The 16,459-nt window shown below is 35.0% G+C and overlaps 1 protein-coding gene across 3 annotated transcripts in view; it reads right to left on the bottom strand.

Annotated features, from left to right (window-relative positions):
- VRK2 (VRK serine/threonine kinase 2) overlaps positions 1-16,459 on the bottom strand; it is a 95,660-nt gene that overhangs the window by 23,316 nt on the left and 55,885 nt on the right. For all 3 annotated transcript variants that reach the window (XM_032497591.1, XM_032497592.1, XM_032497590.1), the window contains exons 8-10: positions 11,624-11,756; positions 3,233-3,353; positions 848-900 (exon numbers count right to left, since the gene is read on the bottom strand). In XM_032497591.1, coding sequence (XP_032353482.1) covers positions 848-900; positions 3,233-3,353; positions 11,624-11,756 — 307 coding nt within the window. The remainder of the gene's footprint in view (positions 1-847; positions 901-3,232; positions 3,354-11,623; positions 11,757-16,459) is intronic.

Here is a 16,459-nt window from a genome sequence, read left to right as displayed (position 1 = left end):
GGAGAACAAGACACTCTGCTTCTCTGTCTCCAGGAGAAAGCAAGCCTGACAGCAGAGGCGGGCTCTTTCTGCAAGACAGTCTAACTCGGCTGTTACATTGGTGCTGAACAACATGCCACACGGCACTGGGCAGTTCTGAACTGACTTACTATTCTTACTGAAAATACTGTCAATTAAAGAATTCCAAAATGGTCCATACTAACATGTAAGAGAAAACCGTTTAACGAAATAGACCTCCGATTCCCAAGGACATATGCCTTTGCCAATCCCGTTTTTTTGATGGCTGTTCAGTCAGAGTGTAACCCAGGTCAGAACAGCATTGAATGGTTTGGTTTTTTAAATTGTCAGTTGAAATTTTGTGCTTTAGAAATAGAAATCTGCATTTTATAAATAATAGTATAGACTCAAATGGCTTGTACTGAAAAAGAGGAACCTGGTACTCCTCCCATCATTTCTTCTATCACTCAAATCTTATCTCTAGTCTTTTCTTATTAGATAAACTTTATCTTCTTTCAACAATATATGGAGGAACAAAAACAAAAAGTCAGCTCTAGAAATACCAGATATGGCTGACCATTAAATCTGTGCATGGGTCCCAAAATGTGTGTCTAAAAGAAAACAGTGCATTCAACAGAGCTGAGAACTCTGCCTGAATATGTTCTTGCAGCATTCTTGTGTCCTGATGGAAACAGGATCTAAACATTCTCCTCTCTAACAACCTATCCATAACCCTGAAGACATTCCTCCCACCTCTGTGGGAATGGGTGCAGCAAAAGCTACAAAACAGGAGTGACACATGTGACGGCTTGTAAATCACACAGAAGGTGGAAGTTATCATTTGACTTACTGCTTCCGGAAGGAGCCCATTTAAGCACTGACTCAGGGAGCTCATCCAGCAGACTAAAAAGAAATAGAGTAAAGCACAATTAATTTGTTTGCAATCTTGTAAATCGCTGTTTTGATTAGAAAACAAAACTCAAGTTCTGTGTTGGTGGGTCACTTGCCATACTTCTCTTCACCCACCTGGAATGGCTAAGAGGGTAAGTGGAGGGAAGCAATCCCTCAAGTCTCACTGACCAATTTTATATCCATCGCCTAGAAACTAAATGAGAATTACAGTATAAATGCTTTAACACAGAGTTTGTACATGTAGAAATGTACAAGTAGGGACACATGGTTCCCCCACCCCCTTAAAAACAAGAAAAAATACACAGAAAATTGTATCTGGACTTTCAGGATTTTTCCTCACCTGGTTACCACTGGGGTGGGCAAATCATTTAATTATTTATGTATACTGTTCTCCATTGGACAGTGTTTTATGCCATCCTATGATTTCACAAGTTAACAAGAAATATCCCCAACACAAAACAAAAAATCCCATTATTTTAGCACTTTCCAGTGTTTTAGACTGAACAAGTACAAATCTCTTAAGTTGCTTCAGCTACAAATACATAAACACTCAACTACAATTACTGACATGAATGTCTGATTCACAAACTCAGGCACAGGCAGAACTGCAGCAATAAATGCGCTGATCTAATATCACCCCATGTCAGGAAAACAAAGGGCGTGAGAGAGATACAGTATTATGGTTGAATACGCATGCATGCCTGTATGGGAAGTCTCAGTGTTATGGCTTCTCAGCAAGTTGAATAAATTATGATTATGTATTACATAAGAAGTTTGGAAATGTCTACACCTCAGTTATATACACATATAAAATATGTCTTATACATATGTCTTAATTATAAGCTTTATGGTACAATATTAGCTTTACTGATCTATAGGGTTATATTAGTAGTCAAGTAAAAATGAAGATATTAATATATGTAAAGATCCCCAAAATATAAATGAGGGTTATATTTATTACCATTTTATTATTTACATGATACCCTATACACCATGTGGGCCTGTTCATTAGAGATGTCTACAATGAATGCATCTACATACTCATATTGATGAAAGAGTAAAATAATATTAGTTAAGTCTTATTAAAAGAAAAACATACATATGATCATTAGAAGTAAAATGCTATTCTTTTAGATAAAGTCTTTTATTCAAAGTAGGTAAACTAAGGTGGAAAATTTGGATGCCAAGACTGTTTACATATGCCCATTACTGTGCTTTGATCTGACCCATATATGGAAACATGTTAGTTACACGAGGGTTGTACGGACACATCGATCCCTGCAGTAAACACGTGGTGAGGTAGCTCTAATAAACTGACAAGTAAATGTAGTTCATTTTGGGAAAGGGACTGGGATGATCAAGATTCCAAGTGGAGAACTATTTCAATATAATATATGTCAGTATTTACAAATGTAATCTGTATTATTCTGTATCTGCAAGCTAGCTTTTCTGTTAAGAACTGATACCACACTGAATTTGAAGACATTTCTATGGATCAGCCACCTCTTTTGGAAACTTCTGTGGTGACTCGCCCTACTTAAAACATAGCTGCTTTTTCCCACTGTGATACTGTATCTGTGGATAACTACTGTTGGACATATCTCGGCACAGAATGAAAAACTGGCTATGCTGTGCTGCGTGCAACTGACTTCTCCTTAGGCCTGATCAGTGAGAAAAACAGTGAAATAGTAACCCATTCTGCTCTCAGTCTAATCTAATTCTCATGCTAATGGAGTTTAGGTGATAAAAATTGAATGTGGAATACTAAAAGTGTTTTTTGTGGCTACAAGATGATCTCTTATATAAACACCTCATAAACAAATTTTGTTTGTTTCTTCCCTAAGAAACAAAACATACTCCCACCAACACACAGGATTAAGAAAAAGGTATGTTTCTTTCACTTGAAAAATATAAGCCCTATTTGTCCCATTTCACACTGTGGCTCTGCACGGTTAGTATCAATCACACCAAGCTCACACCACCTCCGTCTACTTGTACAATGCTAATTTGAAAATACTCCTCCTTGAAAATACCACCACCTAGAATCTAAGCTTTGGAAAACACCATGTAAAGGAACAAATATTTCACTTCAAATTCTGTATTACAACTCACGTACATGTGATTTCATAGGTGTTATATTCATGTCTGTAAACTGTTTTATGTCTGTAAGCTGTTTGGTTTTGTAAAAAATATTTTTCAAAGTTAAGAAATTTGCTTTAGCTATCATTTGGTTGAATGGCAATCTTCTCTGGGAGGTTAACTCCCTTTAGTGTGTTCCTTCAGACCTGCTGCTGTACATGATGGAATACTTGAAAATCTGTACTTTGTTTTAGCAGTCTGGACAGCCACAGGGTCCTTCAGGTTCCGTTCCCAGGGCAGTTTCCCACATAACCACCGCAGCAGGCAGTAGCCGAGGATTTCAAGGTCACTTCGTCTGGACAGGGCTATAGGAATAAGCATTAAGAGAGAAAGAGGAGGGATAAGCGAGTTTTGAGAAATAGAGAAATCATTGAATGAACCACCACTGATGAAATATGAAAAAGCCAAATGGGCGATGTGTTTTGTTTGTTCAGCTGGAGTAAAACTTAAACGCCCAGGCATTTGGCCCCAGTCCACAGACAGGCAGTGACTTGTTGCTGTTGAAAGTAAGGGTCAGTTTCCTCACCTCCTCCAACTTCATCCTTCCTCAGTCTGACCTGTCACATGAACTTGATCTCCATGGCCTCTGACATGATCCAGACAACCCATAACCTGGCACCAACACTTTCTCAAAGAGCCAAGCAGTAAAACAAAGAAATAAATGTCTGCAGCTAAATTGCTAACATATGTTCCAGGAAGTCCATGGGGTCTGCATTGGTCATGCAGAGACCCTTTGAGTGCAGACTAAACACTGATGGCCTTTCCTGCTCCACGCATACTAGTAGCATTTGAAATTGGAAGAATATGACAAAACTGCCATCTAGTGTGCAGTATTAAAACACAGATCAAAGTACAGGATAAAGTACGCCTCCTGTTTTGGGTACACGGATCTAAAATTGTAAAAATACTCTTTTCAGAACTAAGCAACACTAAGCTGAAATTCTGGTCAAATATCCTGAATAAAAAGATAAAGGTGAGGCAACAGTGCACAGGATGGGGCGGAGGTGGTGGGAAGTCGATTTTAAAGTCAAAGAGAGGCTTTCAGAATTTAGTATAACATGGCTTTTCACAAAAAAATGCAGTAAAAGAATATTTTTAGGCCAATATAAATATCATTTATATAAAGCTATTAAATGTCAAGACTAATTTTATCATAACTTTATGTATTTTTTAAAGTAACTGATTTCAAAGCATGGACAATGAAATGTAAGAAACATGTCAAATATAACAAATATTACTGAAATAATGATGAAAACACCAAACAAAATCCAACAAAATAAACTCATTTTTATAACCATTCCCAAACTGTTATAAAACAACAGGCTGGTATTTACATTTCTACCATTAGCTGAACTTTCATCTGTGTAGGGATATAAAATCTCCTAAGTGCAATATGTAGCTGTTAAACCTGCTGTAAACAGGTATCTTGTTTTATTATGTTTCATTAAATAAACTCAGAAAAGTCACTCAGTAAACTTATTTTTAATTTAAAAAGTCATCTACTGAGAACAATGCTGCTAGCAGATCATAACTACTTTTGGTCACTGTACTTAAGTTATTGTAAAAGCAGGAGACAAGGCCAGCTCTTGCACATACTCCATCTTGAGCGCTATCAAAGTATGGGATTATTACAGGCCCTTCAATCTAGTAAGATGCCACAGTCCCGTGGGTGCCGTCTAATTTCTGCACAAGCTTCAACAGTGTCCTAATGCAAGACCTGGCTCTCCTATTAAAATAAAAACACAATCTCTACCACACTGTTTTGGAGTGGTATCATCAGTAATAAATCTCCCATCAATAACGGAATGGTTCCATTTGTACGGATGTGTTCACAAGTCCCTTTTCCATTATGGCAGTTTCTGATTACCACCACTTAAAAAAAATTCATATCCTCTAATTTTAGAAAAATTATATTCTGGTACCTGTGTGGACAACATGAGCTACACACAAGAGGCCCTTTCAGGAAAAACAATCAGAATTAAAATGGAATGAACCTTCCCAGCCACTTCCCTCCACCCCCCAACTGAGGGATTAATTGATACGAAGCTGTAAGTAATGACAAGTCATTTAGATTTCTGAAGTCCATCTTTTCATAAACTGGTCTTCATTTGAAATAGCCCTTCGAGAGTTAACTTCATTTCGCTATTCTAGTTTGGTCTTACCTAATTAAAATACACTATCACATTTTTCAACCTTTTACTTATTTCCTTTCGCTGCACATGTACATTAATAACTATGATTAGGTAAACCTTTCACCACTGTTTCCACTAAGTTCTAAAGAAATACATGTAATGTTAAAAAAATATCCTGTAGTGACTCTTTCCCGCCATTAAACAGTGAGATGAAAGGACTAAAAATGTTTCCAAGTAAATACCTCTCCCTGAAATTCCCTTCTGCAGAAACAAAGTGCAAAGTTCGATGTGTTTCGGAGTTTAACTCAAAGACTCTCCCAGTGATTATGTCTTCCTTCTGTCCACTGTATACAGAAGAGTAATTTTAACATCTGTTAAATTAATTAAAAATAAATATTCTAGATGACAATATTAGCATCTCTGTGTGGGTATGTAATTAACACAATGAACTGATCGTGTATCTTTAAAATACATCATCAAAATATAGATGATATGAAAAATGGTAAGTGTTGAATCGAGGATAGAATATTTGGATATTTACTATATTATTCTATTATTTCCTGTATATTTGAAAACAATTAAATAAAATGATGAAAATAAAAAATAAGAATTGATCATAGTTGAAGAAGACTATTAATATCTATAATTCTTTTTAATTGGAAAGTTGAAATATTTTGTGGATTATATTTTGTGGAAAGTTGTGGATTATTTTGCTTCTGTGTAATTTGTATTTCTGTTTAATTTATTATAATGTATAAGGTTTTTCAGTTGTATTTGATAATTAACATAATTATTAACAGTGCATTTTCATATAGATTTCCTTAAAACAAAAATCATTTTTTACAGTACTACTGCTTAGAAATATAGCAAGATTTCATTACTAATATTTTTCTTCTACATTCTCTTGTTAGTTCCTAAATAAAATTTAGCATCTAATTTTTATTTAGCTTATTAATATGGAGCAATGTAAATGACTCTTTCCATTGAAAGCCTGTGGTGCTCTCAGTTGCTCAACAACTGTAAATGATAAAGTATTGCCAAGAGTAAGAGAAAAAAAAAAAGGCACAGGTAGAGTGAGACCTGAATTCTATTACACTAGAAAGCAGATTCCAGAAACAGCTGACACTAGAATGCATAATTAAAATGAAAACAATTGCTATGATTTATGGAGCTGCTACTGTGCCAGACACTCTAGCTGCTTTTATATTATCTAAGTTAATTATCCTAACAATAATATAAGTATCATTAACCCTGCTGATCAATAAGAAAATAGAGGCTCAGAGAGGTTAAGTAACTTGTTCAGTATCACAGAGCAAAAATTCACAGAGCTCTGTATTGAAATCCAAGTCTTTCAGAATCCAAAGCTAACACTCAATCTAATTACTTTGCCTCCATTGTTAGTTTTACTGTTATTTAAACAACATCACATATGCTACTTCTATAGTTAGAGAAGTACTTCAAGCAGGCATTTTCACTTAAAACACCCAAAGACAAACTGATGCAGAGACAGTTGTTTTGGCAAGGAATAAGTAAGCAGCAGATATTGAGGTCTTAGTTGCAGCACTACCAAAATTTTTCATCCAACTGTCCTTTCATGAAGCTGTTTCTTTCAAACTACTTCATTCTGATAAAGAAGAGTTAGTCTAGTTAAAACATTAATTCATAAAGTGTTAAATGGTCCTTCCAATCTGGTAAGAGAACAACAGAGAAGTTACACTGGAGAACTGGTCCTTATTCTCAAATCAGAGAGCAGTAAAATTATCTGGGTGTGATTCACCAAATGCAATGAAAGTAGAATTGGGAGAAAAAGAAAAGTGTATGTGTTAAACCCCAAACAGATCTGCTTATCTGTCTGAAGTGTCTTCTGTTTAGTTTTATTTCTGATATACAGTAACATTATGAAGTATGAAGAAAAATAAGATTTGGTAGGAAATAATAAACTTGAAAACTTTTGCCTCAAGCAGACAGGGTTTAAATGCTCAAAATACTAGTTTAAATACTTAGAAATGACAATAAGAAAGCAGAAAACATCTGAATAAGATGCTCATTTGAGAAGTGAGTGGTGGCTATCTGCAGAACAAATTTAAAGTTTCTTTTTATCTTTTCTAACTAGTAACCTATGTTATTCAGCAATTTTGTGAATTCAGATGTATAAAGAGCTACCAAATTTTATGTTGGCCGCAATTCACTGCAATTTCAAAAGGGATGCTAGAAAACTAGAATGCAATTTATCACATTTCAAATAGGTCTCTCTTATTTTTTCAGTACTTTATATATTCTAAGCCTTAGTTGTTTTTTTTTTATGAAATACTACCGTGTGAGGCTTAGGAAAAGTTATTCAACACAGCAAAGGTATCTTACATTTGGCCAATGTGGATTCTTAACCCAACCAAATAGCTCAAGATCTGTGTCAAGACTCTGAAAATCATGTCTAATGTCAAAATTGAGTTATGCCACATAGAAGGAATAATGTCTTCATTATTATCTATTTATACATCAACCAAAGACATTTATAGCAGTGAAATTTACCTAAAAATAAAAATCAATAGTATGTTTTTCTGACTACTAACAGATTCAATAGAGCATATCAATAATTTGATGGTTTACCTTAATACCTTACAATTGAAAAGTGGGTTCCCTTTCATGAATTGTTGTTTAAGAAGGTAAATATTGTGTAAACCATGTCATTTCCCCCAAGTTTGGTAGCATGAAAATACATTCTCAGTTTATTTCGCAAATATTTTGTAAGTTGGAGCACTAAATTAGAGTGAAATGAAGCCATGCAAGAAATAACACAAGACTTGGATTTCATATACTGTAGCAATTGGCAAAAATAAAAAAAAAGGGATGTAATACATTTCTTTCCTTGACAATGAATATATTATATAAACAAATAGACATTTGAAATGCAGTTTAGATATATTCTATGGTCATCTATGATGTCAAATTAAAACAGGTATTATACACTCAATGCACAGGTCTGAAGTATTTAAAAAAGCTCCATTTGTTAAGCGCAGTACATCCCTAGAGAAATTAGGTATTGACTGCATGCCTCAGTGAGTAGAAAAATCTACAAAAATCTATACCACACATTGATCCAAATATTGCTTTTTAACATTACTAAGAATGTAACAAATTTTAAAATAGTGTGTTTGACACAGATATAATTCTCTTTAATTATCAGGCAACAAGCCCAAAACATGTCAATGTTTATACATGTTGGTTTTTATGAGGAATAAAAAATTAATAATAGACAAGATAAGCCCAACAATATATTACTCTACTTGTACACTATATAAAGCATTGTAGCTACTCAGAAAGGTCATATAAGAGAACTGAGTTTGGAAGAATAACTGCAATTAAAAAACTACAGATACATAGATGTACAGCAGTTCCAGGAACAGTTATCCACCCACTCAGTGATCCGTCCATCCATCTCTCTCTACCTCTATTCATAGTTTTCGGTTTGTAATAATATAAGCTACGCTCCTTTTTAAAGTTGAACCAGAAGATGCTTAGGTGAAACTACCTGGCCCCTCATACAAGTTCCTTCACTACAAAAACCTAACTAATTCACAGAAACACGAGAGTTAGCTCCAGTTTCTGAATAACCACAACAAAGGAAGCAGCGACCATGCAGTCCGACTGGGTTAACAACCTCTGTTAAGTGGGTAATTCACAGTCAGTTTTACACTGAAGGCTGAATATTTTTCTGGGCCTCATCAGACAGATAAACCTAAAACATAGCAAATGCTTTGACAGCTAGAGGTTCTTCTTCCTTGTTTTGCTCTTTATGTTTTCCCTTTGCATTATCTCCCTCCGTATTTATTTGATCTCATGGCTAGACTGGTATAGAAAAGATTTTTCTGAGATTAAACTACATAGTGACTGTACTGAAAGTAAACATGTGAATATTTATGAATCTGACCTTCTGTATTTACCTACAGGATTTATGGCCCTGTTTATCCTATTTTCTAGATATGACAAAACAATTATTTCATTTCTAATAAAATCCTCAAGTGAAATGTTTTATTTTGGAAAATTAAATGTAAAATATTAGGAATGAACAGTATTCAAACATTTGAGGATACCAAACTCTTTACTTTTTACACTAGACTAAAACTGCATATTAAATTCTCAGCATACATATGTATTTATGACTGTAAGTCTACCTATCTAAGTATGTGTGTATATATGCATATATACATATATGTATATCTATATGTAAATATAGATATATCTAGAAGTTTAGTGTATATTCAAATGTATTAAGGGAATCTAATTTTTACAGCAATCTTGTGAAACCTGTGATAAAAATAAATATTCACGCCAGCATATAACTTTCTAGCAAATACCAAAAATATATAATGTAGGCGCTCCCCTGAAGAGTCCTTCCAAAGAGATAGTATCTTTCTACCATCATTCTCAGTTCAATCTTCTCCCCAGAGACCCAGCATAGTGAGATCTACCCAACTCTTCAACATGTATTATTATTATTTAGGGAGAAAAAAACTTAAATGCAGTGTAGAATAAAAATTTGTTCAAATTTTTCATGAAGACAGCACAACGAAAATACTGCCCCAAACTATGCAATAACTGAGGAGGACTTTTCAGATTTACCGCAGTGCCAGCATTCAGCAGACCGACATGTAACAAGCCTACCTTCCCACTCCACAATCGCGGTGGTTCCTAGCTATGCTAGTAGTCAAAACCCAGCTGGACCAGTATTGGCGCTACCAGGTGAACTAAGTGGCCCAACCGTAAGCTAGGAACATTATGAACGTAGCTGGACCAATGCTGAAGAATCTGTGTGATGAGCTTCCAGTTATGCCAGTATCAAACAGTACTTGCAGGTTTCTAAAAATTCCTTCATACTAATAAATCTGGCAAAAGTAAAGAATAAAATTCATTGAGAACTTTACATTGAAAAAGAAAACCCACTATTAGTGACTATTTGACTCTTACATTTCTTAATTTAATTAAAGCCATGTCCCATTTATATCTTTTTAAAATGCTCATTGATTCATTAACAATGTTAATAGTGAAAAACTACACAATATTACTAAATTTCTGAGTGACCATTACTTTTCTAACCAAACTATCCTTGAAAAAAAAAAATGTAGTAATTTCTTTTACTCTGATCAGGAGTATAAAAGTTAATTTCCATTCCAGAAAACGTAACATATGTTTCTTCCGGAAAGGAACAAGGTATATAACCGACACACTTGTTTCACTTTTTCATTGGCTTACCTTAAACTAGTGTGGGTTTTAATTGCTCTGGAAAATGATCAAGACCCTCTACATTACATGGTCAATGGCCCTTTTAATAGAAAAGGCAATAATATACAGTTGTTTGCACCAACTAAAACTCGTTAGAAAGTATCAGTTTAGGGTAACAGTTCAACAGCCATTAACACGTGCAAATGTCTAATTGCCTTTTAGTGACAATGTGGTCCTTTCGAAGCTGCTTAAAAATTATTTCTATGGTTTAGCATACTTGAAAATACTTTTACAAACAAACTTTACAAAAAATATAATTTTGAAAGCCGAAGTTTTTCAATAATCACCATTTTTTTTACTAGCATAACATTAGAATTGACTTTTTGTCTTGCTGACAGAGCAACTAAGAAACTACAGTTGCATTGACCATATTGATTGTGAACAAAGCAACCATCAGTGGGACGCTGCACCATATATTTTCAATATTGACCTCCTACTTCCTTTTCCATGGCTTCCTGGGTCGGCTATTGGATTTGGACTGCAGTGTAATAAACAGCTAAGGTTTAATTAATGGTAAATGAATACAAGACATAGGTTATGACTTTAACTAATTAGGGAATTGTTGAATTAAGTCTGCCTTGGAATGCAAGGCAGTACAATCAATATCCAATAAAAGGACTATGTATGTAATTTACCTGCAAATGTGTTTCCAATACCATCAAAGCAAGTTTAAATAAGTAAGATATATGAAAGGCGACTAGGAGAGACTTCCACAAGTTAACACTTTATAGTTTCAGAAAAGATTTCCTTATTGAGAGATGGTATCTTCTAAAGCCCTGACAAGGGCACCATGAAAAACGGGAATAACGTGTTTCCTCACACATGTATCTGTACCAAATCTGCAATACGCACTATAGCATAAACATTCAGTTGCTGACCTCCAAGTTTAACCTAAACAAACTAGTACTTTCCTGCCCCAAATGAGTATCAAGTTTTGCTTACTAGACACCCTTTTATTCATTACTCACTTGTCAAAGTCTCTATCTCCTCCCTCTGTTAGAAGAAATACTCACTGGCATACAGGAATTCACTACTTTTGATAAAAATCTCACCAATGTTCTCACTCTTCAAACTAACTATGCAAAGTCACTTCATGGCGCCTAGGACTCTTTGCTCTAATTACTCTTCTAAAACAAAAATAAGGGAAAAAAAGAGAGACCTACCTACTCCCTTGTGGGCATCCAAGCTGGTAAACTCTATTGTCCCATTATGGCCTTTCCTCGGATTTTCCTGATACTGCTTGTGGTTCCCACTGGGACAGTATCTGTAGGAAAGTCCATAATCTGCAAGATAAACCTGGAAGACATGAACAGACAAATGATTATAATAATGCTTTTGTCCTCTGAAAATATAACCTTTATAATTAAGTCTTAAGAAACTGATAGGTTAAGAAAGCAACAGACCTACATTTTAGTAACCCAAATGGTGCCTTAGGATAAAATATATACAACTAGGGGGCCATAACAAATAACTTTCCAACTTCATCACAGGCATAGCTTGTTTCTGAGTTGACTTCGATTTCCAGTCTTTTTATTTTGCTCTTAAATTCCCTTTCCTCCAGGTGGGCATGAAGACATCATAAACCACAATGTGTCTTTTTATCTGTATTCATACAGCTTATAAGATGAGCTCTGCCTTTTCTTATAACCCCTTCCTGTAACATAAAACTGTTTCAAACAGGGAGGGGAGATGAGAGCAAACAATCTAAAAATATTAACCAAATGTTAGAGGAGTCTCCTTTAACGGGCAGTACAAAAACAATGAACATACTATAAGAGGTAACCACTCTTTAAAACAAAAACAAAAACAAAAACAAAAACAAAAACAAAACAAACACACCATCACGTTGTCTGTATTTAAGAATGGAATATCAATGCAGTACTTTTAGCCTTTCAGACCGATCCATATCATCACTGTTATCTTTGTAAGTCAGTCAGAATTGCAAGCAGGGTTTCCAAACAGAATATAGATTGTTAAAAGTCAGATAGCAATTCAAGTGAATTTTTCTCAGATTACTTTTGGAGAGAGAAAGAAGGGGGAGAAGCAGTTTTACAGATAGAGCACACACTGAACAGGGAACTATTATGACAGGACATTTATACTGACATGTAGCCACACTACCATAGTTCCCAGCTGTATGTTACCATGCTCCCCCACCTAAAGAAAGCAGTTTCAGCGTTAAAGCATGTGTTGTTTCACATGCATTTCTTAAAATTTAGGGACTGAGGCAACGTTTCATGATATAGCTTCAGGCAATGAAGTGTTGCAATACAACTTGTATTTTAACATATATCTATTAAAGAAAAATTAAATTTTAGCTTAAGTGTTTGGTTCCAGGATAGCCTAAGTAGGAGATATCTTGAACTTCAAAATATAAACAGCACAGTTTTCTTCATTGGTTGGAGAACATAGCTTGCTAGTGTCTGAAAACATGGTATTTCAGTTTTGTCTCCCACTCACAGATGCCAATTCTCAACATGGCCTCAGAAGTAACTCCCCAAAGGAACTAGACTTCAGGATCATATGTATAACTGGTTGCTTGCCTTCACTATTTATGATGCATTTTTATCTTTATTTCAAGCACTCAATAGATTTCACTTTGCAAAACAGGTATCCCAAAAATGTACATACTGATAATCAGCAACATTTTAAATACATTACAGTAGTTCACTATTTAAAAGACAGCTATCAAGAAGCTTTTCATGCAGTCACTAACAACAACAAACCCCTAAAATTTATGGATTATTTTATGGCTCTAATATGGTTATGCCTAATATGCACCAGACAGCATGCCAAGAGCTTAAGGTTTATCAGCCCACGAACAGAAATCCTGTAGGTAGGTACCATTATCTCCATTTTACCCTTAAGCAAACTGAGGCTTAGTGACATTATGTAACTTGTGCAGTAAAATGGAGCCAGAGTCTAACTTCAGAATCTTCATCTTAATGACTATTAAACTGAAATTGCACTAGATCCGATTTAAATAGATAAGGAAGACTTTATTCAAAGCTATTGCAATAGAGAAGAGTGAACCCAACTCAACCGAAACAAAATGTGGGAGTTTTTAAGTGCTGAGGTTGAGCTAGTGAAAAGTACTGGAGAACATCAAGGGGAGGCTGGTCAACGTGACTAGGTCATCTATGTTTGATAATTGGTGCTTAGGCTCCTAGCCTCCCTCAAAGACTGAAGAGAAAGGAGCACACTCTTTCTTAAAGATTACATTTTAAAGAGATGACTCCTGACTCCTAGGTGCTAGAGGTCCTTGAGAAAGACATTCCGGGGTTGTAAAACTGGCAAGACACTAAAAGAATCACATCTCAAAGGGGCAGAGAAAGAAATTACAATTTCAAATTTTCTTGGGTAAATGCAGTAAGAAACGGGAGGACAGGGGGCTATAGTTAGGAGGAAACCTGACCAAAGCTTAGTCAAGCTGAGCAGAACTTTAAGGCCTTCTTGGTCATCACTGAGCTATGGAACTCAAGGTAGTGCTGGGTTAGTCCAACTTTGAAGGGCAATGCAGGATATACATTTAATATAAAGACAAGAAGTTAACAATATAGTAAAGAAAACATGCACTAACCATGTGACTCAGAATACACTAACTCATTTGAATAACGCCGCAGTGAACATGGGAGTACAGAGCTCTTTGAGATAATGATTTTATTTCCTTTGGATATATACTGAGAAGTTAGACTGATAGATGATACAGTAGTTCTATTTTTAATTACTCGAGCAACCTCCATACAGGTTTCCATAGTAGCTAAGGGCTCCCTTTTCTCCACATCCTCACCAGCAGTGGTTATCGCTTGCCTTTCTGATAATAGCCTTGCTAACAGGTGTTGAGTTGATATCTCATTGTGGCTTTGATCTGCACTTCCTTGATGATTAGTGATGCTGAGCACCCTTTTATGTGCCTGTCAGCCATCTGGATGTCTTCTTTGGAAATCTGTCTGTTTAGGACCTTTACCCATGTTTTAAATTGTTTTGTTTTGCTGAGTAGTATGAGTTCTTTATATATTTTGGATATTAACCCCTTATTGGATATGTGATTTGAAAATACCTTCTCCCATTTAGTAGGTTGTCTTTTTGTTTTGTTGATGGTTTCCCTGCTGTGCAGAAGCTTTTTAGTTTGATGTAGTCCCACTTATTTATTTTTGCCTTGTCCCCCTTGCCTGAGGAGATATACCTAAAAAGATTATGCTAAGACTAATGTCAAAATGTGTACTGCCTATGTTTTCCTATAGGAATTTTATGGTTTCAAGTTTTATGTCCAAGGTTTTAATCCATTTTGAGTTAATTTTTGTGTCAAATAAGGGGGCACCCAATTTTACTTATTTTTTTTACCATGTGGATGCTCAGTTTTCCACCCAATTTTACTTATTTTTTTTACCATATGGATGCATTTATTTAAGAGACTAAGAGACTAACATTTCCCCGTGTATATTCTTGGCTCTTTTATCAAAAATTGACCATACATGTGTGAGTTTATTTCTGCTCTCTAATCTGCTCAGGTGATCTGTGTGTCTGTTTTTATGTCAATATCATACTGTTTTGATTACTCTAGCTTTGTAATATAGTTTGAATCAAAAAGTGTGATGCCTCTGGTTTTGTCCTTTGCAGGATTGCTTTGGCTATTCAGGGCCTTTTATGGCTCCATACAAATTTTAGAATATGTTTTTTACATATTTCTGTGAAAAATGCCACTGGAATTTTGATAGGGACTAAACTGAATCCATAGATTGCTTTGGGTAGTATGGACAGTTTAGCATTATTAATTCTTCTAATCCATGAGCATGGGATATCTTTCCATTTATTTGTGTCTTCCTGAATTTCTTTCACCAGTGTTTTGTGGATTTCAGTGTATATATCTTCCATGTTCTTGGTTAAATTTATTCCTAAATATTTCATTTTTTTTTGATGCCATTGTAAATTGAATGGTTTTAATTTTCTTCCAATAGCTCATTGTTAGGGTATAGAAATGCAACTGACTTTTATATATTGATTTTGTATCCTGCAACTTTACTGAATTCATTCATTCTAGCAATTTTTTTGGTGGAGTCTTTATGGTTTTCTCTATATAATATAGAGTCATCCACAAACAGAGACCATTTTACTTATTCCTTTCCAATTTAGATATCTTTTATTTCTCTTTCTTACCTAATTGCTCTGGCTAGGACTTCCAGTACTACAGTGGATAAAAGTGATGCAAGTGGGTATACTTGTTTTATTCTTGATATCAGACGAAAAGCTTTCAGCTTTTCACTGTTGATTATGATGTTGGCTGTGGGCTTGTCATAACTGGCCTTTTTTATGTTGAGGTACTTTATTTCCATACCTTATTTTTTTGTGTTTTTAATCATGAAAGGATGTTGAATTCTGTCAAAAGTTTCTTCTACATTACTGACATGATCATGATTCTAGGCTTTCATTTTGTTCATATGGTGATTCACACTGAGTGGCATGCATATCTTGAACCATCCTTGCATTCCAGGAACAAGTCCTACTTGAACATGGTATATTACACCTTGAATGTACTGTTGACATCAGTTTGCAAATTTTTGGTTGAGAATTTCTGCACCTATGGTGATCAGGAATATTGGTAATTTTTTTTCCTTTTGTGTCCTTGTTTGGCTTTGGTACCACAGTAATGCTGGACTCTTAAAATGAGTTTGGAAGTATTCCTTCCTCTTCTATTTTTTGGAAGAATTTGAAAAGGACTGGGTATCTTTAAATATCTGGTAGAATTTACCAGTGGAGCCATCCTGTCCTGGACTTGACTTTGTCAAGGGGTTTTTGATTATCGGTTAAATCACCTTACTAGCAATTAATTGGTCTGTTTAGATTTCCTATTCCTTCATGATTCAATCTTGGAAGGTTGCATATTTGTAGGAATTTATTTCTGTAGGTTATCTAATTTGTTGGCATGTAATTGTTCATAGCAATTTCTTATGATTCTTAGTATATCTGTGTTATCAGTTGTAAAATCTCTTCTTTCATTT

This window comes from Camelus ferus, chromosome 15 (genome assembly GCF_009834535.1).
Source record: "Camelus ferus isolate YT-003-E chromosome 15, BCGSAC_Cfer_1.0, whole genome shotgun sequence".
In the NCBI taxonomy this organism is placed as follows: Eukaryota; Metazoa; Chordata; class Mammalia; order Artiodactyla; family Camelidae; genus Camelus; species Camelus ferus.
This window is presented reverse-complemented; position numbering and strand designations above follow the sequence as displayed.